At 32.8% G+C, this 24,916-nt stretch overlaps 2 protein-coding genes and 1 long non-coding RNA gene across 8 annotated transcripts in view; 2 read left to right on the top strand and 1 right to left on the bottom strand.

Annotated features, from left to right (window-relative positions):
* The window catches only part of WDR45B (WD repeat domain 45B), a 157,327-nt gene that overhangs the window by 97,919 nt on the left and 34,492 nt on the right, over positions 1 to 24,916 (top strand). The gene's annotated exons all lie outside the window — the stretch shown is intronic.
* The window catches only part of FOXK2 (forkhead box K2), a 97,451-nt gene continuing 73,894 nt past the window's right edge, over positions 1,360 to 24,916 (bottom strand). For 2 of the 4 annotated variants that reach the window (XM_074312006.1, XM_074312008.1), the window contains 5 exons: positions 21,317 to 21,510; positions 20,037 to 20,212; positions 18,261 to 18,557; positions 17,839 to 18,048; positions 1,360 to 11,035 (listed from right to left, as the gene is read on the bottom strand). In XM_074312006.1, coding sequence (XP_074168107.1) covers positions 10,839 to 11,035; positions 17,839 to 18,048; positions 18,261 to 18,557; positions 20,037 to 20,212; positions 21,317 to 21,510 — 1,074 coding nt within the window. In that variant the 3' untranslated portion in view covers positions 1,360 to 10,838. Of the gene's footprint in view, positions 11,036 to 15,462; positions 15,506 to 17,838; positions 18,049 to 18,260; positions 18,558 to 20,036; positions 20,213 to 21,316; positions 21,511 to 24,916 lie in introns of all 4 variants that reach the window. The other 2 variants (XM_074312007.1, XM_074312009.1) reach the window with 2 other exon arrangements.
* Positions 11,035 to 23,398, top strand: LOC141566883 (uncharacterized). The gene is made up of 2 exons (XR_012489401.1): positions 11,035 to 15,943; positions 15,977 to 23,398. It is a non-coding gene; the product is annotated as an uncharacterized LOC141566883 (long non-coding RNA).

Genomic DNA, 24,916 nt, shown 5'->3' with positions numbered 1-24,916 from the left:
GGGCATTTTACAAATATTCTCATTTTATTCTGACAGTAACCATGGAATGTAGGTGTTATTAGCATCTCTATTTTACAGATGGAGAAAATGGAAGCAATGAGTTACAGTTCTTGCCCAGTTACTGTCTTACAAAATTGATGAAAGGAAAGAGTGTCTCAAATGCGATTGGAGTTAATTGTGATTTCTGGGTATTTACAGATGTGTTTTATGACTGTAACATTGGGGATAAAAAGGACTTATATCTCTTTGGATATTCTGCTTGTAATTCATAAAGTTGCTTTCATACAGAAAATGAGGGCCAGTTGGCTAAACTTCCTTTAGACAAGGAAAGCAGTTTTGGATTGTAGATCTGCTTTTTATATTAAAAAACAAAAACAACTATGGATTATTTACGAATTCTTATAAACAAAATCCCAACTTCAGATGGAATATTTTCTTCTGCTAAGCATCATGAACACAGATATCACCTTACTTGTAAAATGAGAATAGTAAAGATTATATATATATATATATATATATATATATATATATATATATATATATATATATATATATATATATATATATATATGATTAAAAAAGGTTTTATGTCTCCCCTACCCTTGAAAAGAAAAATAATATTTGGGTTAACATCTCCAACTGAGTTTCAAAAAAGGAAGAACAAGCTGGAATAGAATCGAATCCCAAAGCACATCAGGAAAATCAGGGTACTAATGCCCTGTATATATGTTGGCTCCAGATGCATACCTAATGAAATGATATGTCAAGAAAAGTAAGTTTTAAGAGTAGTTAGATAGGATGTCAGAAGGTTTTTAAAGTCACTATAGAAAAAATGTGAGGTTCTGGCTGATTCATGAAACTTCCTAGTATGTTTTCTGCTAGAGTACGAAATTAATCTATATTCTAAGTAGACAACATGTACTAAGATTGAAGAAAGATCAAGAAGCTATTTATTAAATATACATCCTGAAGATTTTCAATTTAACAGAAAGAAGATCTTAACTATATTTCCTGCTTTATCCCTTTCCAAGGGAAAACTGGTTTCTATTGGCTGCACTGTTCTTGACTTTAAGCAACTTGGTTTTCCAAGTTATATAGGCATCAGTTCCACATCTTCCCCAAGATGATATAAAAACACTAAAAATTAGCTAGTTAGCATAGTGGGTAGAGTAGTAGACAAAATCAGGAATACCCATGTACAAATCCTTCTCCAAACTCTTTATAGCTGTGGGATCTATATGCAAGTCATGTAACTTTTCTCATCTGAATTATTTTCCTCCAAATTCCCCAAATCCCACTGTTTGAAAAGGCCAGAAAAACAAAATATATTATACATGTGGTTAGGCAAACAAAAGCAAATTTCTACATGAGACATATTAGAAAGAAAAAAGGGTGGGGGGAAAGGACAGAAAACAAAAAAATAATGCTTACATTTGCAATCTGAGTTTATTAGCTCTCTATAAGAAGATAACATTTCAATCTTAAGACTTTTTAAACTGGTTCCTGTTGGATTTTATAGTTATATGAAGTAATCCTTTGGTAGTTTGATTGGTATGGTAATGTTTAAGTAAATTTAGGTATTAGTGTCATTTTTATAACATTGGGTTAGCCTATACATAGGTAATATATTTTCAATTATTTTGATGTCTTTATTTGTATACTGTTTTGTAATTGTTCTCATATAGTTTTTCATGCCTTGGCAGGTAAGACTGCCAAATATAAAAAAGTGCCCTTTAGGGGGCAGCTTGGTGGCACAGTGGATAGAGCACCAGCCCTGAAGTAAGGAGAACTGGGAGTTCAAATCTGGTCTCAGACATTTAACACTTTCTAGCTGTGTGGCCCTGGGCAAGTCAACCCCAATTGCCTCAGGGGAAAAAAAAAAGTACCCTTTGTTTTAAATGGAATTTCTATGTCTTCCTCCAGGATGTTGTTGATAATATAAAGAAATGCTGATGATTTGTATGGGTTTATTTTATTTGGTAACTTTGCTGAAGCTGTTGATTCAATTAGTTTTTGAGTCTCTTTAGTTTAAGTAAGTCATATATTTGTGGAAATTTAGGTTTTTTTTTTCCTTTTCTTATGCTTTTAATTTTTGTCTTACTGCTATAGAGTGGGATTTTTTGTGCACTGAACAATAATGGCCACATCCTTGCTTTACTATTGATCTTATTGCATAGCCTTTCAACTTTTCCCCATTATGGTTACTGCTGGCTCTTGGTTTTAGACATAATACTTATCAAAATTTTGAGACAAATTTTGTTTATTCTGATAGCTTCTGATTTCTTTGTAGATATAGGTGGTATAATATTGACTTCTGATTTCTTGTTTGTAGATAAGTGATAGGTAAAATTGTGAATTCCTGGATCTAATAAAAGATTCCTTATGGTTTGAGTTAAATAACTTGGAAGTTTGTTTTGAGATCAGTTTTGTAGGAAATTTCTACAAGTGAGCTGGGAAAAGAACAGACTAGAGCCAAAGGACTGCATCTGATGTTTCTAGAGAAAGAGAGACATCTACTTTATCCTTTGCATCTGTAAGATATACTAGTCAAAGAGGGAAGTCCTCTTATCAATGTTATCAAGAGCTTGCTCCCTTTTGATTTATTTGTCATCATCCATTTTTCCTTTCACAATCATACTTCACGAGTCCCAAGAAACCTTTCATAAAGTGATTGTCCGTAGTCTAAAAGATAGCCAAATGGCCATTTAAAAAAATAATCCATTGGCCTTATTAATAAAATAAACTGTCCAAATAAAATCAGCTTAGTCATAGTACATGACCTTTGTGACATATTGCTAGTTGCTAATATTTTATTCAAAATATATACTTCAACATTAAGGAAATTGGTCTTATTTTTTTTTTTTTTTTTTTTTGATTTCTTGATGTAAGTATCAAAACTATATATTCAGGTTATAGAAGGAATTTGTACTCCTTTACCTGTTTTTTTCAATTTCTGTAGAGTTGGAATTGTTTTTTAAATGTTTGGTAGAATTTGTTTATGTTATGTACTGAGTTTTTTCCTTTGAGAGTTCATGTATAATTTATTCAGTTCCTTTGTCTAAGATAGGATTATTTAAAACTTCTCTTTCTGTTAATCTGGCAATTTGTATTTTTGAAACAAACATCCATTGCATTTTATTTAAAGTGTCAGTTTTATTAGCATAAAGTTAAGCAAAATAGCTGCTAATAATTTTCATTTTTTTCCACAATATTGGTACTATTGATTTTCTTTTAAAAACCAAATCATTTAAAGACTTTTTTTTCTTTAAAAAAATTAATCAAATCCGTGCTTTATTAATTTAGTGCATTTTTCTTTCTTTCAGTATTGCTTATCTCTTCTTTGCTTTTCAGGGTTTCTAGTTGGGTATTTAATCTGAGAATTTTTATTTCTTGGTTCCCCCCCACCTTTTTTTTTCAGCTGTATGCTCAGTTAGCTGATCTATTTTTATTGCTAAAAATGTTGAGATACAAATTTCTTTAGCTGCATTTCCAAAATTTGGTGTGTTGTCTCATTGCTATTATTTATGATCTTTAAGGAAATTATTGATTTTTAACATGGTTCTTTGGCCCATCCATTCTTTAGAATTAATTTTTAATCTTTGTCTAAAAGGGCCTTTATAATATAATTTTATCACATTACAGTCAATTGTTTCTCCAATGAGCTATTTAAGAAGTTCTTCTAAATTTTTTTCATTCTTTAGACTATTGTTTCTTGATGTCTCATGGAATCATTAGAATCACTTGCTCAATTCTAATATTTGCAGAATTATTTTCTTCAATGAGCATTTATACCTTTTCCATTTGGCCAATTCTGCTTTTTAAGGATTTGTTTTTATTTTTCAATGAATTTTTGTGCACTTCTTCCCTCTCCCCGCTTTTGGCCATCGACAAATTCTGTTGTTTTGTAAGGTGTTATTTTCAGTAATTTTTTTTTTTATTGACCTTTTTTTTCACATTTTTGACTCTTTTCACATTTTTGACTCTACCACTTTAATCTCTTACTTTAGGTTATTCTGAGAAGTCGTCTTGGATTTCTGATTTGCACTTTTTCCCTTTGAAGTGTTTGTACTTTTTTTCAAGTGTGTTTTAATCTTCCTTCACCAGTGGCTTTTTATGATCAAGTTCTTTTTGTTGTTTTTGTTTGTTAATATTTCCAGCCTATTTCTTCAGTTTCTTTGCAGAGTATGTAAATTTTTCAGTGCTTCCAAGATCATATGATCCGGGGAGAAATGTGACCCATTCTTTTGTGTTCACTAATGCTTATGCTTTTCTCCACCCTGTAACTATTAAGTGTGTATGAATGATTAATGAAGTATAATCCAATGTGAGCTTGGGACTGTCTGAAATCTCTTCCTGACCACATACCTGACCCCCTTATTGACTCTAGGCTGCTCTTAAAATTGCTTTTATTACCAGCATCTTCAAGGATCACTAGTGATGCTGCTGCTGCTGCAGTGGTGCTCCAGGTCAGTCCCCATCCAAGTATCACAGACTTTTCCTGCTAATCTCCTAAATTGTCTAAATCTAGAATAATGTTTCACCACGACTTTTATTTTCCTCTTCTACTCCAGAATCTTATTTAATGGAGTGCTGAGAGAATTCTTCACCATCTAGCCTCTGCCTGTAGTTGGTAAAATTAGTTAGATGTCAAATAGAACATTTATATTTATAGTCTTGTCTTAATAATAAATAAAATGAAAACTTAGATCTAAGATAATCCCTTACTTTTTAGAGGTCATGCAAATTGAGATGATGGGAGGTAAAATTACTTGTCCAAGGTCATAGAGTAAAGTAGCTGCTTCTGATGCCTAATCTAGTATTTTACAGTGCACTGATTCTTAAAAGGAAAAATAAAAGTGGTCACTCTATAATGGAATGGTTGGATTCATTTTATTAGTTTAACTATTCATTTCACCATTAGTTTTGTTATAATCATCTAAGATACACTTCATCAAGGCAGAAGCTATGTATTAAACTTTCTAAGTCTCCGAGCACCTAGCTCAGTGCTATCCACCAATTTTTAATTTATATGCTGAAAATAATAGATAATTTATAGTAGTCCCTTCCCCTGAAAGCAAATACTAAGTGACCTCTCTTTTACACAACTGAAATATAGTTAAAAGAATACTGAAGGATACTGAAGGAATGGAGATATTTCCAATACCTACTTAGTAAGAACAACTCAGATCTTTCTTCTTCCTTAGAACTGCATCACTCTTAAGTTTGAACTTTGGGACATTTGTGGTTTTCCTAGAGTTCTAGGTCAAGGCCACTTTGCCATGATTACAGGAATGGTTTTGCTATTGATGTTCATTTTTCCATAGCACAATAATTTTACTATACGAAAAAAAAAAATGAGGGTGTGGAGTAGAGAAGATTTCAAGTTCCTCACTTGATCAAAAGGAAGGTGCTAAGCTATTTCCTACTTAGTATTGTTGATTAGGGATCACTAGTGATCCATGTTATGGTATACTTTATTGCTGTTAATATGAACATTGATTTAGATAGGAGTGCATCATATGATGAAAGTAATAAATAACATTGAGCTTAGGCTACTGTTAAATAAAATTTGTAATCACTAGATAACTTAGAAAAATTAGTGAGTACAATAAGGGCTGTTAAATAGCACAGTGAAACCTTTTAAGACCAAAGCAATGATAAACTGACAGAATCTTGAAAGGTTCCTTTCTTATCCCTATGCTTGTCATTAATTCATATTTATAACTAGTGCATACAAGTCACCCCTTTACAATATCATTTTAGGCCCTCTTTTTTCATATTAAATCGTTAGGATTATTACACATTAATTTCCCAGGCAATCTACATCTAAGAGTCTTGGATAATAAAATCTAAAATTTTTTTTTTTTGCCACAGCCACCTAAGAAAACCAAGTTGAACAGGTTGTGATACGCATCAACAAAAGGAATAAGTACTTATCCTGACAAATTATAGATTGGTAATTATATTAATGATCTTCCCTGAAGCTTTTTTTCTTAACTGCAATCTTAACTTGCAGTCTTTTATCAGCATATAAGGTCATAGATTGTACTATTAAGTCAGGGATATCATAATAAGGTCAGACTGTTGAGCCCAACCTCTCTTTTGCCAGGAAAAAAAAAAGACAAAACACTTTTGGACACAAATATGTTTAGATGATGTGACACTAAACTGACACTAAAACACTAGGATCAACATGGCTAGTAGGGCTAAGTATTTGGACAATGCTATTAGATACCAAAAAGCTTCAGTACAAAATCTTATCTTTGAATCATACAGTACAGAATTAATAACTTCATCTGTTCAAAAAAATTTTAATTCATTACTTTGACAAACTAGTTTCTGTACTGTGCCTTTTTATACAATCCTGACAAGGCAGCCAAGGATAGTTGAACAATCACCATTTTAGCTTACTTATTATGCACTACAGATCTGAACCACTTTAGGAATACTGAAGTTCACTTCTGAAAATGCGTGCATATATAGAAAAGTTTTTTTGAGTATAAATTGGCTTCCATAAAGTTATTCAAGCTATTTAGTTGGTGCTGATTAAAATCCTGGTAGTCCTACAAAGATTCAATCTCAGCTTTATAGATTTATTATTTAAAATGATAAGGATTTACATAGAATTAATCAGTATAAAACGAGTGCTTCTCAATTCTAATTCCCCATCTTTTTCAACTACCTTCTGGACTGAATATTTTGTGGGGGGGGGCTAATAGTGGGCACAGCATCTAACACACTTAGTACTTTTTTCCTCCCTGCTGCTCCACTTTCCCCAACTATAGTATTCAGAAATGAATACAAAACTTGTATGGTCTTCCCTCTAAACAGGGTAATTACTATCTTTATGTTTTCTGTTCACCAAAACTGCATTAATAATCCATGTAAGATTAAAATGGCAAAATGTGCCATCTACTGTTCTTGTAATTCAATTCCCAACTCCTTAGCCAGTAGCTATGGGCCAGTATATACTATATTCTGTCATATTACAATTATAACAACCATATTAACAGGGAATTAAATTTCTTAGCATAGTTGCCTTCAAAAATTACAGGCTCAGGATTATGTTAAAATGAAATTTATAAATACTGAGGTAGCTCAGAATCTTGCTAGGTAACAGGATAGAGTAATCCTGAAATTCAACATATATGGTATATAAGTTACATTTGGCTAATTGAAAATTGACTATGACATATTTGTTAAAACTAAGAATTTGCTTTAGTGGCACATAAAATAGCATTTCCTGAAGTGTGAGGTTGTTAGAATTCTTACTTAGCAGCCAGTGGAATTAATAAAGGCAATGGTTTAGCAGGGTGCTAAACAGTTCTCTAGATGTATTTAGTACTTATTAGAGTTCTACAAGACTCACACCTTTAAGAGAGCATATAAGGAAGATCCCAATAAAGGACAAGCACATAGAAGCCCACTCTCAGAGGCAGAGTCAGATTTCATTCCATATTCCACCTTTGTGCTGGCTGGAGATTTGGAGGGAGCTAGAGGCTGAAGCTGGCAGAGGCAAAGGACTAGCAGCAGGAACCAAGGAGAGAGATAGGCCTCTAAGAAAGCAGGCTCAAGGAAGGAGATAAGACTTAAAAGGAAACATTAAAGAATTTTGACTTTAACTCCGAATTGAAACGAAGGCTGCCTAAAGCCCCCAAAGAAACCTGCTCCCAGAGTACATTACACTTTAGAGAAGAACATTACAAGATTGCATTTTGTGGGACTAGAAGATGAGATAAAACATTTTGAGAATCTCTTTCAAAGATTATTGGTCATATAATCTTCTAGATGATCATCTAGAAGAAACAAGTATTAAACCTTGACTATTTTACAATCCAATTTAATAGATTAACAGAGTGAACAGGATCTAAAATGGGATAAAGTGGCTGCTTGCTAGTCTATGGTTTTATTCTACTTTTCTTACAAAGCTAATCATTTAAGCACGGGGAATCCCCACATTTGAAAAATGAGCTGCAGTGGAGAGAGATGAAGGAGGTGTGGAGATTCCTACATCTAATCCTCTGACAGAGACCCCAAAAGATCAAGAATAAAGACTTTTGCTTATCCTGACTCCGGCTGATTCTAAGTTATCCAGGATCTCAATAGGTTCCAGATTTAGAAATTTCTTAAAATAACATCTCTTCCCCCCTCCCCTCTACCCCCTTTATTGGTATAGAAATTCTAAAATCCTTTAAGGTATATCCTAAAAGAAGCATTCTAGTCACATAGCAGTTCTGCACTTTAGGCTTAGGCATAGTTGTGAGGTGTTATCTGTCAAGATAAATTCAAAGATGCATAAACCTAACCCGTGGTTCTCTGCTAGGAAGCTGTGGTTTTAGATGGTTTGCATAGCTACAAATCTCAGGGTATGTTCTAGAAATATATTTCTAGAACATACAGAGTTCAAATGATTAAAATCTTTCCAAAATGCAACTGCCCAAAGGTTATCCTAAGCAAGCTGATTCTTTCAAATTTATCTTCCTAGATATTCCAAATTCTCATGTTTTCCTTCTGCCTTTATTTTTGGTATGATTAAATAGGTATTTGGTTCTACCAGTTCAATGCTATGGGTACTACTAAGCCTTTTCCCAGAATGACATTCTAATGTGGTTGGACATTACACATGGACTCAGCTATGGAAATCTATATTCAAATGACTATTAAGGTGAAAGAAGATAAATAAGAAATGAACCAACATAGCATAGTATTCCACAAAGAACTTTGAAGAAGCAGAATACTACACAAAAGTGTAGAAACAAATCTTAAACCCAATATCTTTTCTGGCTTTTACTTAACATATTTTTCTGCTTGTTACACAAAAAAGCCTCATTGATATGCTGGATTTCATTTTTATTATTATTATTTAAATGGCTGAGTTATAAATTCAGCTAGTATTCAGTAATTTTTCATAATTTTTAATATGTATATCTCCAGTAACATTGTGACAGCCCCATATTGTGGATTGACATGATACTTAGTACAGATTTATCATATTTGGTCTTCAGGTAAATAATGAGTTTCCAAAACTGCCTAAATAACCATTCTGAGCCGTTTTAGTCCATCAGGAAAATACAAGGTTTTTCCCCCCTTTTAAAAAAAGATAATTAAATATTTGAAGTAACTACATTTAAATAGATATGATGATTACAGAAATAAATCAAAAATTCAAAATTAAGGCCAAAGTCTCATCTTCTGCTCCCACAGTAATCAACTCTAAGGCACCAAATGCCAAGAGATCCATGAACTTTTTCCTTTTGGAAGGCATGTGGGCTGAGGTATGAGAATTCATCTTTCTTTATCACTCACACTGACCTTTTCTTCCTTTCCCCAAATAATCAAATCTTTTAGGGAGGAAAATTCAGCCTTAGTTTTGAATTCAGAATGATAAAGTGGAATCTCCTGCTGTAAATTAGAGAATTAGCAAGATAGTTTTAATGCTCAACTATAGAACATGTTTAAATATGTATATATGTATACGTGTATATATATACGTATATATATATATAAAATACCTTTTTATAAGGTAGCGTCTGCTCAAAAATCACAGCAACTACTTTAATGGAGATACCAAAAAAGAGGGCATAGGACATTTGGTAATTAAGGATAATTAAAATATTAACAGTTTTACCGACATATGGGTCAGATTAATTTCTTCTAATGCTGAATATTTAAGCTTAAAAAATATTGAAATATACCTTTGACAAAAATATTTTCTTTAAAAGAACCCTGTGATAAAAGATTGTATCTTTTTTTCTAAATGAAGCAGAGTAGTTCTGTTATTTTAAACATACACAGATACTGAGACTTGTTTTACTTAGACTGGAAAAATATGCCAGGGACAATCAAAGTCAACACAAAGTAACAAACAGCCAAAAGTAGCAAAAAAAAAAAAAAAAAAAAAAAAAAAAGGTTAAGTGCAGCTCTGGTCAAAATCATAGCAGTTCTTTACATCAGTTAATGGTTCACTTACACTGGAATTTCTAATCTGTTACATGCAAGCCCAAAGAAGCATTTTGATCCAACAATACATTTTGATAAAATTAGATTAAATTTATCAGGCAATTGCTAAAATATATAAAATTTGCAGATTTATAAAGTAGTTTCATCTGAACATTAACAGGACAGATATAAGGAAATCATTTCATCAATTTAAAAAAAAATCTTTTTTTGTGTTGCATGAGTTTTATAACAAAACTAAATTTCACATGAAAAGTATTGTGATTCCAAAGATTCCACAGTTTAAATGGAGTGATTTGAAATGCCAAAAGACCTTATGCGAAATGAAAGTACACTTCAAAAATTCCACACAAACAACAAAATATACTGCATATCTATCAACAACTGCACTGGCTAGGTCATTATGAAAAGGCTAGCTGCCAAGACGGAGGAAATGGCTCCTTGCCTCTGTTCCCTTTAAGGAATATACAATCATTTAAAACAGTTTACACTAAGCGCTTATCATGCTGTCGTTACACTGAGATACTCAGTCTTTAAAATAATCAAGTGTTTGTTTTTTATTATTTAAGTTTAAAAGCTGTAGCTCTCCCCAACTCTGCAACAAGAGATATCATTCAGTAGGGAGGGGATGTCAGAGACTTTAGAAGATTTCTGAGTTTTTTAGTTTGATTTTTGTTTTTAAATTACTGAGTTTTAAGGCCACCTGTGTTTTCATTTTTGTTTTTCAGTGCTGAATATTGAAGTCTGTTCACAGGGCCCATATATCCACTGGGTGAGAACGTGTTCCAACATTTAGATATTAAATTTAAATGTCTCCTTTTGGCACCACAGAGTTGATTTAAAAAAAAATTTTTTTTAAATATGAAAAGAAATCAGAGCTTTTAGTTTTGGATGCTTTTTTCCCTCACTGCTGAAGATGGTGTGTCCACATTCACTGCGATGACTATACTTTCGTCATCCTCTGTTTTGATACGTTTCAGTTCAGGATGCTCTGATTGGTCACCATTCTGACGTTTGGTTGGCAGTGATGCTGATGCTGATGCATGAGTTGCCAACATATGTAAAGGACTTGTAGCAGCTGTAGAGAGATTAAGGAATTAGAATAATCACACATCACTAAATAACCAATGCTTTTTTATCACTTGCTTAATTAGGGAAACTAGTACATATAATGTCATTACTTCAAATGAATACTTCAAATGAAAGGCCTGGGTCATATAAAACACTATCCCAATAAATATTTTCTCAGAAAGTGAACTCCTGTGCCAGAGATAGGATTTGGCAGTTGTTTGGATACACAGGAATTAAGGATGGCACCAAGAAAACCTGGGTAAGAGTCTGCTAAGTTTTTCATTCAATCACTTTCAAATAGCTGCCAAATTGATCTTCATAAAGTGTAGTTGCATGTTATATCCTATTCTATAATTTCCATTGTCTCCCTGTTACTTCCATGATCAAATATAAACATGTTCCCACCGTACTGGTTTTGCTGTTTTTCACATATATCACAAATATAGTTTTCATCAAAAAGACAAATGAAATAGTTATAACAAAATGTTATTGATATTCATATAATGTACTTTATTAATGTCATGATAACTTTGTTTAAGTTATCTCTCATCCCTGGAATATACTCGTTCCTCATCTTTGCTTTTTGGAGTTCTGATTTCAATCCTGGAATTCAAAAATCAATTCAAAGTAGTTCAAGCACTACTTTCTGCACCTAGATTTTTTCTGGTATTACTAAGTGTTACTGGGATATTCCTGTTAGTTATCCGATTACTGATTTGTATATATTTATATATGCACAGTTTCCAAAATTTTTTTTATCCCTAGAATCTAGCAAAATGCCTGCCATATCATAATAGATTAATAAATATTTATTGTTGAGGGCACACAAATGATGTTCCTATAAATGTGACTGAGAATAAGAGAACCAGAAAAAAACAGCTTCATGAAAAACCAGAGATATGAGATATAAGAATATTTAGGAAGCTAAGACAGTCATTTGTAGTAAATCTAGTAAAACAGGATACAAAGATGAAAAATGAAAATGTCCTTGTTCTTAAAAGAACTTCCATTCCAGATGGAAAAATACAATAAATACAGATTTATGGTGAGACAGGTAGAAATGGTTCATTCTAGGTATAAATCTTATGATCTACCCACAAGGTACCCTTACCCCAAACACAAACGTATTTTTAATAATTATTCCATATATGATAATGAGAAAACTTGTCTTTAGTAGCTTGTTTTTACATAGTAATTTTCACTTAAATAAAATGTTTTACATTTTAACTTTCTTTTGGGCTCATCTGATCCTAAATAGTCCTGCCACTATGGTTCAGAGGCATTTAATGATAGGTAGTAAGAAAAAAGAATTGGTACATTAATCAAGATCCCTTTGCCCCCAAATTCAGGGTTCTTTTCATTGCACCTCTTTTCATTGTTGCCACCCATACTAAAATGAAGGGCAAGTATTTATTAATAAATAGTGTAACAATAAAAGGACATTAAAAAAAGAAGTTTTAGAATAACAGTTTTGAATAAATTTGCTTTTCCCTTGATAAAAAATTGTTGAGGTTGAACTAAGTTTTCATAAACTGGACACAATTTTTCACTGGCAGGCAGCATTTCTGCAGTACAACCTAACCAAATGAAAATGTAATTGGCAAATAATTAACTAGGCAAATTCAAAATCAACATGCAGTCTTTCCATCCCTATTTCTGATATCATTTTTAAATTTACCCAAAAAGGAAAGAACAAAATGCTTGGGAATAATACTTTTGCTGCGAATACTGACTACTACTAATATGATGGAGTTTACTATGCAAACTAACAACGCTAATGTTTTCTTGGGAGATTCCTCCTTTTATGTCACTTACAGTCTTTGCTGATTCCACTGCCCTCAAGACATCTTGAGTATAGACCCTAACCCTATATTCAAGCCTGTAAATCAATATTATTGTATATGAAAGCAATATAATTAGATGACAAAACAAATCGGTATAATGATAAAGGAGTAAATACTTATTCTACTGATTTATTAAAATCAGATAACCTGGGTATTCAGGGAGAAGAAGGGAAAAAAGGAGGTGGTATAATATCTGAAGAGGAATACAATCCATACCTATGAGAAACTAGGAGAGCCCAGAGGTTAACCTGGTATTAGGATCAGTGGAGATAGGGCTACATAAAACCAGGCATTGAATTCCCCAACCCCCCCACACCTGATTCTGCCCTACATTTACTTCATCTATCCCTTTGAATTTTCTGACATTGATCAGGTTACCTAATTAAAAATTCCTGTGCTATTGATCTAGCAGATATTGACTTATTGGCATAGCCTCTGAAAACGTATGGTCAGTTCCATAACACGAGTAGGACTAAGTTATAGAAAAATTAATTACCTAATTTCTTGAATTTTTTTCTTTGTTTCATTCATGCTAGTTCTGCTTCTCTAACAAGATTATAAATTACTTGCAAGCAGCCTTTGCCATATTTCTATGTCAGAATTTTAAACGTAATACACAATTAATACTTACAGAATGAATCTCTGATGTCATAGTAAGTGGATCATGATTAAAATATATCTTTATATCAATTTTGGATATTAAATATCCATTATAGTTTATTGGCATAACATCAGAATATTAAGATTAAATTTTGCATTTGATTTCTGCTTTTGCAGGGTTATACATTGCAACAAGGGATAAACCAATAAGCAGTATCTTCTCTACATTATTTTTATAAAACCTTCCAAGAGCATTTGACATCATACAATGACTAGGGCCTATAATTCATTAAATAAATCTGATTGTTCCATGGAGGTTAGCAACATCAATCTACTCTAGAGTAACACAGTGATTACTAAATCAGAGTGTCTCTAGGCTGGGATGCCAATAATGAAGGAAAGAGGCTTTAAGTGGTTCAAAAACAAATTGACTAAAATCTGTTTTGATTACAGAGCTATAGGACCAAGGACTGATTAGTGTAATAGTATGATTGGCAAGATTTAGTTATGAATACATGTAAAATGAAAGCTACCTGAGTTCAAAGATATCTTTTTAAATGGTGGATAGGCAGTTTAACAGTGTTGTCAAAAGTGCTGGAAGATGATTGACATCTAATGTTCAAATTTGAAGTAATAGAATAAATTGTTAGAAATGTCCAACAATTTAGAAGAAAAGAAGAAAAAATCAGGACATATTTTTGAGGGGAGAAATTGTCCCAAACAGTGCCTTGAAAGGAAGGAAAAAATATGATGAGACATCATAGTGGGTTATGGTGGGACCAAATTGTGTAGAGCCTAAACACAAAGTAAACAAGAAATTCAAATTTTACTTAGAAGGAAAAAAGACCTAGAAATTAGGGGAAGCCATATCAAAGTATGAGAATTAGTTTGATAAATGTTAAAGTTGCAAATAGAAACAGAGATAGGTAGTTATTGTAATAAGACTTGGCAAGCCTTTATTAGGGTGGGGACAATTAAGAGAGGAAAAGATAGATATAATTAGTAAATTAGAAGGCTGATTTGATGTGATTGGTGATTAGGTGGAGAGAAGTCTCCAAGATGATGGTGTCAAAACAGTAAAGTCAGAAGAAGAGAAGATATTGGGGGGGAAAAGAAGTTTGGTTTTGGCTAATTTTAGTTATAGTTTATTATATATATATATATATAGTATTATATTATATATATGTATAATTAATATAGTTATAGTTAATTCAGAGAGGAAAATAACCCAGAAGTTAAATATGATATATTAACATTACTCTCTGGCATGTAGGGAATAAGTCTCTTCCTGAATACTAGAATAATTTAAAACTTGCAATTTCTGTGCAAATGGAGTTTTGTTTATTAGGTTGCTCTCCTTGTTTATATCTTAAGGTTTTATGTCAACAAGTTGCAGACTACTGGCAATGGTAAGGATAACCTGGCCTGCCTTGTGTAAGATAGAATTAGAGTTGTTAATATAGTGACAATTTAATGTAGGAGACAGGAGTGATAAATGCCTTAGCATTTGGTAAAATCCTGCCTCTGACGTATACTAATAGGGCAATCCTGGAAAAGTCATTAACCTTTTTAGGCATCTAAGACTAAAATTTCTGATTAGAAAAATGCTAATTAGAGGAGTACTTTTCTTTACCATAAATTCCCAACTCTGATAAAATATAGTTCTCATCAAAAAGATATTCATATTGATATTCATACTAGTCATGAGACTATTTTCATTTTTAATGTAGAATATAGGAGGCATTCACAAGGTGGCAGCACAGCACTAGAAAAAAAGCCATCCAGAAGAATCTAAAAGTCTTCAAGTCTTCCCTCTGACAGACACTGGCATATATGATCCTGGGCAAGTTAAGTTTTTCCCATCTGCTTTGGTGTAAGAGGACTTGCCAACCCCCCGCCAGCCTTGGACATCACATAGGGCACGGCTCAGGTAAACTGAGGGTAGCCTTGTAAGGGTGAACAAGATGGTGTTGGGAGGAAGATGTCCCACCTGAAGAAGCAATGTGGCAGTTCCGAGGAGAAGCGTATCAGACCTTGGAGGAGAGAACAATGACCATATCCCTATTAGGAAAGGAATGCACACTATATCTATGCATAGCTTCCTATAAAGAATTATGTGCTTATATATGACATAGGAACTAGAAGCAGCATTGAGGAAATAAAAGTACTTACAGTCTTTGTAATAAATCAGAGTCTCACCACCCTGGCTCTTGCCAATCTTTGCTATTCAAGTGGACAGGCAGTGCTGGTCACGTAAAGCCCGTTTCACTTGGGAGTTGGGGCTGAGAACCTCAACACATCCGTAGAGAAAATTGCCTCACCAAGAATCCTCAAGTCCCTAGCTTGTGGGTTTTTTTTTAATATCATCCCATATGGGGTCATATAACTGAATGTGGAGGTAGTAAAATTATAATTTACTATAAGTAAATGTTTGATTTATATATTTTATATATCTGTGTACTTGGAGTTATGTTAAAATTTCTCAGATGAAAAGAGGTCACAAGTTAAAAAAAGATTTATAAGTCCTATTCTGCAACAATGAAATTATAAGTCTGGACTCCTGATCTCAAAATATAAAAACAAACAAACCCCACCCCAAAACCCCAACCAAACCAATTCCTATTTCCCATGACTTTTCACACATTACCTTAGTTCTTATTAAAAGAAAGATTGTAATTAGGTCTGAGTTAGCCTGTAATTTAAGGCAAAGACTTTTCACAGAATTAATAAAGTGAAAACAATGGTGGTTTCTTGCCTATGTGATCTTGGGCTGGTCATCTAACCTCTCTGGGCCTTAGGTTCCTCATTTATAAGAGAGCACTAGACTAATTCATTCTACACCTATAATTTATAAATAAATCTATGGTCTTTTATGAATTAATCTACATGAAAAGGTTTCTAAGGCAAATGATTTTTTGTTGTTGGGTTCTTTGGCCTTGGAGAGGGAGCGAGGAAAGAACTCTGGGAGGGATATACTTCATGGCAACCCGGTAAGAGTGTCTTACCCATGACAAGCACGAAAATATTTGTTGGTTAAATAAACAGTGGTCAGAAACTCAAGAAGTTACTGCTGGGGAGCAGCAGATTATGAAGTTATGTAAGGAGGAGCAAGCAAATTTATTAGGGTTTCATTTCTCTTATAGTTCCTGGCTTGATGCTTCTGCTTTTGGCTTCTTTCTTTAACATTTAACATTACCTTCTTGGGTAAGTTTGTGCTTCAGTTCTTAAATGTTTTTTTATTTCCCTACCTATTGTTAACAGTTTTATAGTACACAATGGTTTTCAGTCTATCAATGTTACTTAACAGGGTAAAGCAGGTAAATTAAGGTAAAGAGATCATTCAGGCTGGAGATCAAAAAGTAGCCCCAAACTGACTTCATGATCCAAAGAATCAAGAATCCAGTATAAAATTGTTAAAAGGTTTGATCAAAAAATCTAAGTGTTAGTTAACTAGTTTTCTTTCTCCTTTTTAAAAAAAATTTAAATAGCTTTTTATTTTCAAAATATATACAAAGATAGTTTTTAACATTCTCTTTTTTCACCTTTGCAAAACCTTGTGTTCCAATTTTTTCTCCCTCCCTTCCTTCCTTCATCCCCTCCTTTAGACAGCAAATAATCCAATATATGAGTGATTAGCATTTTCATTATTTCAAACTATTAGTCTGAGGCTTGTCTCATGTTAAGTTTCGTATTTAATAGAATATTATCTTCTCCTTTTTTGTCCCATCCCCTCTAAAGTCAGTGTTATAAACACAGTATTAAAAATAAACTTAAGCACAGTACTAAATTAAATTTATTGAGTATTGTGTTTAATTTATTTGTGTACCCTGGAAACAATGTGTTTTGCATTTTGTTCACAAAATTTCATATAGAGTACACAAGACTTGTAGGAAATTATTTTATATGAGATAAATACATCCATCTTTTGGGTAAATTACTGTTCAATATTCCTGCCATTAATACTGCTTTACAGATCAAATGAATTCAGGAAGTATAGAGATTTTTCAGAAATTATATTTTGTCTTGAAAGCTGGAACACAAATTTTCAAAAAATGGGTAATATTTTTAGTAATCAAAAAGTATTAGAATTTCTCATGGGATATAATTCTGAAAGAAACAAAACCATATATAAGGCCAAATCACAAAAACCTCTTCCATGGTATGAAAAATGTGAATATTGTCTTAGAAGAACAATTTAATTAAATTAATTTAATTTAAAATTAATTTAAGCACAAGAATTGAGACTCAAAATTCATGATTTCTAGAAAGCAATTTTCCTTAATACTTTTTATCAAGCCCTTCTCCCTGCCCCCCTTTCCCATTACATATTTAGAGCTAAATTAAACATTTTTTGGTGATTTCTTACCAGTGCTGACCTGTCCCTGGATTGCAGTAGTGACTGGTACTACATGTGTCCCATTTTGTGTTACAGTTTTTATTGGTAGCTGGTGTTGACCTAGAGATGCCTGTTGCACTATGGTAACTGTCTGTAAAGGAGTGGTCTGCGATGTTTGAATGATCCGACTAGCAGCTCCTATTGTAGTGTGGCTAATAGCAGGAATAGGTTCTACTTTAACTGAAAGAAAACAATCAACATTAACTGAAAGTTCAAAAAAAATCACAACTTTCAAATAGCACATGCATTAGATGATAGATAATTACTTTAAAACTAGGTTATATTAAGAGAAAATTCAAGTCATAACATGTTTAGTTTTAGCAAAGCTTCCTGTTTCATTCATTCCCCAAAACTTGAAAGGTTTTCTAAATATTACTTCTTTTATTACTCACCTTTTGCTTCTCTGTGGTCTCCATTTTCTTGAGGTTCTATCTTGGACTGAGTAACCACTGCAGCTTGCGCGACCACTGCTTGTCCAGCTACAGTATAAGTGTTTGCTGGAGCTAATCCTGACACATTTGTGACTGATACAGCTGGTATCTGATGAACAACATGAACTGTCTGTACCATAGGTTGCTGGGATGTTGAGGTGGTCACAGGTGTTGTAACAGTGTAGGTGACTGGTTTAATAGTTTGTGGTAGCTGCCGTTGTACAGTAATTAAAACTGGTTGGCTAGATAAAGGTGAACCTGATAAGATCAACATATGTAATTCCATTTTTATTAAGTATGTTTCCCCTCATCTAAAACATATACTTTAAAGTTTTAATTTTTTTTAAAAAATATAAGAAACCACCTTGATTCCTAATATGCAATAGTTACAGTTACCACTTCTAATTAATCTACCACAAGTGAAGGGGAAAGTTAATTTCTATACTAAAATATTGATTTTGCTCTCTATATGCATTGCTTAGTTTTATAGTATTCCTAATTTTCTTTTTCTATGACAAAGAGAAAGTAAATAATAGACTAGATACCTGAAAATTTAGAACAGAATTGAGAGTCATACTCAATTCAGATGAATAATCTCTTGCAACTGCAAGCAAAACAGAATTAACAGGGAAATGTAAGCAACATGATTGTAGTGTCTGCCAATCTTATCTGTTTTAATTTTTACTAATAACACAAGAAAACAATACATTGACTTAAATCACTAAAGGAGAGAGGCAGAAACTCTCCTGGTTAAATGCCAACCACTAAATCATTTTAGCAATTGTGATGGAACATTTAAAAATTTGGAAATCAGAATTACAATATTTAATTTTCAATAGACCAACAATTTAGAAATATATTGATTCCTCAAAACTGCATATTTCAAACATTAACAGGAAACTAATTTATGATTCTATGAAGAAAATTTGGTTGAATAAAGATGATAATTCAGATATATAATTAGCCAGTTTTTTTAAACCTTTTGGCTACTTCGATGCTCACCAATACCATCTCCAAAAGATAATCCTTCTTCATAGTCATCAATAACACAACTGATTTCCAAGACCTTTGAATCAATACAATCACAATGAATAGCTTAGATATTCTGGGGGACTTTAGAGAACCTTATGTGGTCCTTTTGGTTTACAACAGTTTAGTAAAAGCCTTTAGCACTTTTTGAAATGCTTTGTTTTTCCCAAATTATGTGAGATGTTTGCAATTACATGCAAAAAATTATTTTGCATGGATACCTGATGGATAATTGTGAGGTTTATTTGTCAGAGCAGAAAAGACAAATATCCATTCATAGTCCCTAAACAAATACAGATTGAGAAGCATGGTTATCGTGACTCAAACACTGATAATGGTTTTAAAAAGGCCTATGAAGTCATATATAAGCATTGATTATCAAAAATTAGGTTTACTAAGTCTTAGTATAACTTTACTTTATGACAGCTAGATGGCACAGTGGATAGAGCACCAGCTCTGCAGTCAGTAGGACCTGAGTTCAAATTTATCTTCAGACACTAACACTTCCTAGCTGTGTGACCCTGGGCAAGTCACTTAATTCCAATTGCCTTGCTCCCCCCCCCCAAAAAAAAAAAGAGATATTATATGTTTGATGACATCCACAAAATGTTTCTATGAGATGAGGATTCAATCATCTGAACATGATGATTGTTGCTCTAACAAGTATTTTTCCAAAAATATTTGGCACATATCTTTCATATTTCTTACCTGGTGCACTCTGGGCAAACCGAGCTTCCTGTATTACTGCTAGTTTAGGTTGTATAGCACTAGACTCAGGATCCATAGGAACTGGAGAACCTTCCCTTGATAAACTCTCAGGGGTTTGTACTCCACTGGAGTGAGCAGACAACACTCCAGAATGATTAGGAGAAGCTGGAGCACTTCTGTATTTTCAACAAAAACAACAACAACAACAACAACAACAACAACAACAACAACAAAAAAAGAATGAAAAAAGCATCTAGTAGTTTTAAGTAATTTAAAGCACTCAAGAACTGCCTCAGTCTTTTAACTTGCAATATGTATACTTTGCGAAGGGGCCATCATTTGTCTTCTGCCAACCAACTAAAAGATTCTAGTAATTCTTATTTTCTATGGAACCTTTGTTAACTTAGATGTAGATTCAGAAGGAGACTGGATAAAGTCTATAAAAGAGACCATTTTGATGTCGGGTGGCATTTCTCCTCCATACTCAGTGCAGGCCAAGTGGTCCATGGAACAGTATTAGCTGCTTGCTCTAAAAAGAAAGAATCATTATGAGCAGCTCTAACTAATACAGTAAGACAATAGGTGGCCAGTAGTAGTACAGAGGGGCCTTAAGATTTAAATCTTGGTCATTTCCTTCCATTTTAAAAAAGCAAAGTATATATCAATGAAGTAAAAAAAAAAAAAAGTATACATTTTCAATTGACAGTCAAAATAAAACTATGAATTAACCATGTATAGAGTTTAAAGATTAACTTAAAAGATGCTTTTATAACCTAACAATTTTAATTACTTCTGTTGCTGAAATTTATATCTTACAAATAAACACTAACAAAGTGAAATGAAAAACAAATTTAATGAAGTGGATTAATCATTACTTGTAATTTTAATTGAGACTAAAACTTACATAAAGACTGGCCACTAGAGATATCATGTCCATCTAACATTTTTACCCATTTTCTTTTTGAATCCCCTTCCCAACATTTAGTCATAAATGCATTTGGTGTTTCCTTTACTTCTAAAAGGAAATTTAATTACATTGAAAGTAATTACTAGAGGGCAGCTAGGTGGCACAGTGGATAGAGCACCAGCTCTGAAGTCAGGAGGACCTGAGTTCAAATCTGGTCTCAGACACTTAACACGTCCTAGCTGTGTGACCCTGGGCAAGTCACTTAACCCCAATTGCCTCAGCCAAAAAAAAAAAAAAAAAAAAAAAAAAAAAAAAAAAAAAAGTAATTACTAACAATTAAGTGAGGTCTTTTTGTTCATCTTTTTGTCCTTACCTAGAAGAGAGCGGTCCCAGAGGGGTTCTAAAGCAAGGTACTCCCCTAGGCCTTCTTTTCCTAAAAGCCTGCTCTATTAATTTGCTTTCAGAGGCAGGGTCTATCCTCCAGAATGAGCCTTTGCCTGGTTCTTCCTGGGAACGTGGTACTTTGATGAAATAACGATTCAGAGAGAGATTGTGGCGAATTGAATTCTATGGAACATAAAAAAATACGTAGAATTCATATATTTCTTTACTAAGAAGTTAAAATGTGGCCTAGTAGTAGTAGTGCCTGGAAATGCAGAGGCTTAACTCTCTAGCACCTGTGGATATCAGGGAAAAGTGAGCTTTGGAAACAGCTTTCAAAGAGTTCTGAAGTAGTTTCTATTGCTCAATAGCTACATGAGTAGGTGAACAATAGTTTTAAATCCCTTGAGCCAGGAACATAGTGGCCACAACAAAAGGCTTAAAGGAGAAAAGAGTATAGTATAGAAAATAAAATGTATAGCCGACGTCTGTGTATATAACATGAATACATCTGTACAGTTTTGAAATGGAAAGCTTTCCATCTATAATTTCTTAAGATGGAAAACAGCACTATGACTTGGTAGCATTCATGTATTTGATTATTTTAGTGACTTTACAGGTTAACCTTTCCTTGACTGGAGACAAACAAAGCTGATATAAGTCAATCTTTAATGAAAACAAACAATTTTTCTAGGTTTTATGGGCAATGGAAAAAATTGTGCCAAAAAATTTGGCACAATAGCCAAGGAGGGATTAAATAAGTTCCATCACGATTATTAATTATGTTTTTCAAAGCCCTTTTCCCATGTTATTTTATGTGATCCACACAATGCTGTGAGATAAATTATGCATAATTATCTTCTGATTCCTAACTTCAATCCATTCTTTTCTAGTATACCAGTCCTAAGTTAGCAGTTAATGGAATGTTTATTTACAGTTATATAAGCACTTCCCACTGAAATGTGGAATGTTTTTTAATGTTTCAGGAAATTTACTAAAATTGTCTGAAAGTGGGCTTTGTTATATATTTGACAATTGGGCTAAACTAAAATAGATATTGTGGATTTAAGCCAATACTTAATTAAATTTTAAGATGTCTAATACTATGTTTTGAAAAAGTAATTACTATTAAGAAAATTCCTACAAGAGTCCAAAGCTCTTTCTTAAATTTCCTAATTATATTTTGGGAATACTTACAGAACCACAGACCCATCTGTGACTTCATATGTTTATTCCATATTCCCCTGACCACATAAATCCTTGAGGCCTAAACTACAGACTACAGGAGGCTCAGAAATTAAAATTTTGTTACACCAAAGATTAATCCAAAGAAATAGGCCATATGTGACAACATATTTGGTTATCATATATTATCTTAGCATTTTTAATAAATCCTGCTTTGTTTTCCCTGACAAAAACTGCAATGGAAGATAAACTTATATCAACTGTTATTTAAGTCTCCATGATCTTAGAACAGAAAGTAGAATCTGACAGATTTAAAACACAAAAGAAACAGTATAATATTCAGCACACAATTGTGAACTACATAATCTAATTACATTCCTCAGTCACCTTATTTGTGGCTCCATTTTAAAATGTTTACTTTGCATCAGTGTTAGAGCATAGAGTCAAGAGAAATTCTTGCTCTAAATTCAGACCACTAAGCCACACTGCAAAATGATATTAAACAGTAATTATCATTAGATAATTACATAACTAAAATAAACATTCCAATGACTAATTTGAAGTACAACTAAACAAAAGGATAAAAGAAAATGATCATAACTGAACTGTAGAAGCAGGCATAAATATCATTCACTACAGTTAAACTTTGAAAGGCACTTATACTTTCATCATTATTCACATCACAGGAAGAAGTGAAAGTAGTTCTTGAAATCAGGGTAGGTACTGTTTTCAGTTTTGAAAATCAATGCAACTAAATTTACATCTTTACTCTGAGGTATAATTTCCTTCTCTACCTCAAATTTTAGTTAACTACAAATCCCAGGCAAATTAAGGCCAAATTGTTACACAGATCTATTTCAGCCTATGAGATGAGGAAAAAATAATAAAATAACACAAATGACAAATATTAATACTACAAACTGAAATCAATTATATTTTCTAAGTTATTTAATGAGTTTGCAATTTCTTCACCTTCAAGATGAATATTTCTCTATTTCTTCTAGAGAGTAAAACTGCATTGAATAAAAGTAATCTTTAAACCACATATGAGGAAGTGATTTAAAACTTAGCAAATGAATATGACCAAAACCATTTTTATCTCTAACTTTGAAGGACCAGCTCACACCTCACTTTCTGCAGAAGGTCTTCCTTGATCTCACCAGGCTACAATGATTTCTCTTTTCTTAATTAATGGTACTTATTCAGAATACTAATTTTATTTTTCAATTATTTTACATATTACAGACATAGAGAAGAAAAGAGTCAAAGAAGTTATATATTCCAACTCCTCATTTTATATTTTTAGAATGTGTATATTGTGTTGGTGTGTTACTATTCTACTTTTTAAGTTTATGTATGTCCAAGCATAATGTAAAGCTCCTTGAAAAAAATTATACTTCTTTGTATCCTGCACAAAATTTACTACAGATATACATGATGGCAGAAATTGATGAAAACAACTGAATAACTTTTAGTTCATCATGAAAGATTAGGAATCAAAAAAGTCAAAAAAGTATTCCGAATGAGTTAGGAACAAACTACAAACATGCATTATATACTATCTTCATGAGAAGATTAAATAAATTTGAATTTAACCAGTTGATGGTTTTCCATAATGGTGAATAATATATTGGATAAAGAATAGGATATGGCATGATTACAAGATTATAATGCACTGTGGTTTAAAAAATGATCCAAAGTTTTCTTTCTTAAAAGAATACTTCCAAATTGTGAATATTTTTTTATTTTTATTTTTTTTTTGCTGAGGCAGTTGGGGTTAAGTGACTTGTCCAGGTCACACAGCGGGATAGTGTTGTGTCTGAGATCAGATTTGAACTCAGGTCCTCCTGTCTTCAGAGCTGGTGCTCTATCCATTCCACCACCTAGCTACCCCTAAACCAATTATTTTCAATCAAAAATTTATGAAATGGATAAAGCATACCTCTTTGACCTGTTTTGTCTTAATAATTTGATCTCTGGGAGCCATGTTCTAAACTTTTTAAAAGATGAGCAGAATTTTTAAAATTCTATAGGGCAGCAAGGTGACATAGTGGACCTTGCAGTGGCTCTGGAGTCAAAAGAATCTGACTTCATATCTGGCCTCAGACACTTACCAGCTATGTGATTCTGGGAAGTCACTTAACCAGATTGCTCAAAAACAAAACTAAACAAAATTTAAAAACAAAAACAGAAAAACACCATTACCCAAACAAAATTTCTGGAGTAGATCTAGTTAGTAGATCTCAGATGACCTCAGCAAAGACAAATTGTGCTTAAAAAGAAAGTGTTGACTTGAAGCATTTATTGAGCTCCTATTATGTAGTGTACTAAATAATTCTGCTAAGCATAGTGTATAACAGTGCCTGGATGGGTGATTTCATTAACAAAGAATTCCTAGGAAAGAAAT

Source organism: Sminthopsis crassicaudata, chromosome 4 (genome assembly GCF_048593235.1).
Source record: "Sminthopsis crassicaudata isolate SCR6 chromosome 4, ASM4859323v1, whole genome shotgun sequence".
Classification (NCBI taxonomy): Eukaryota; Metazoa; Chordata; class Mammalia; order Dasyuromorphia; family Dasyuridae; genus Sminthopsis; species Sminthopsis crassicaudata.
This window is presented reverse-complemented; position numbering and strand designations above follow the sequence as displayed.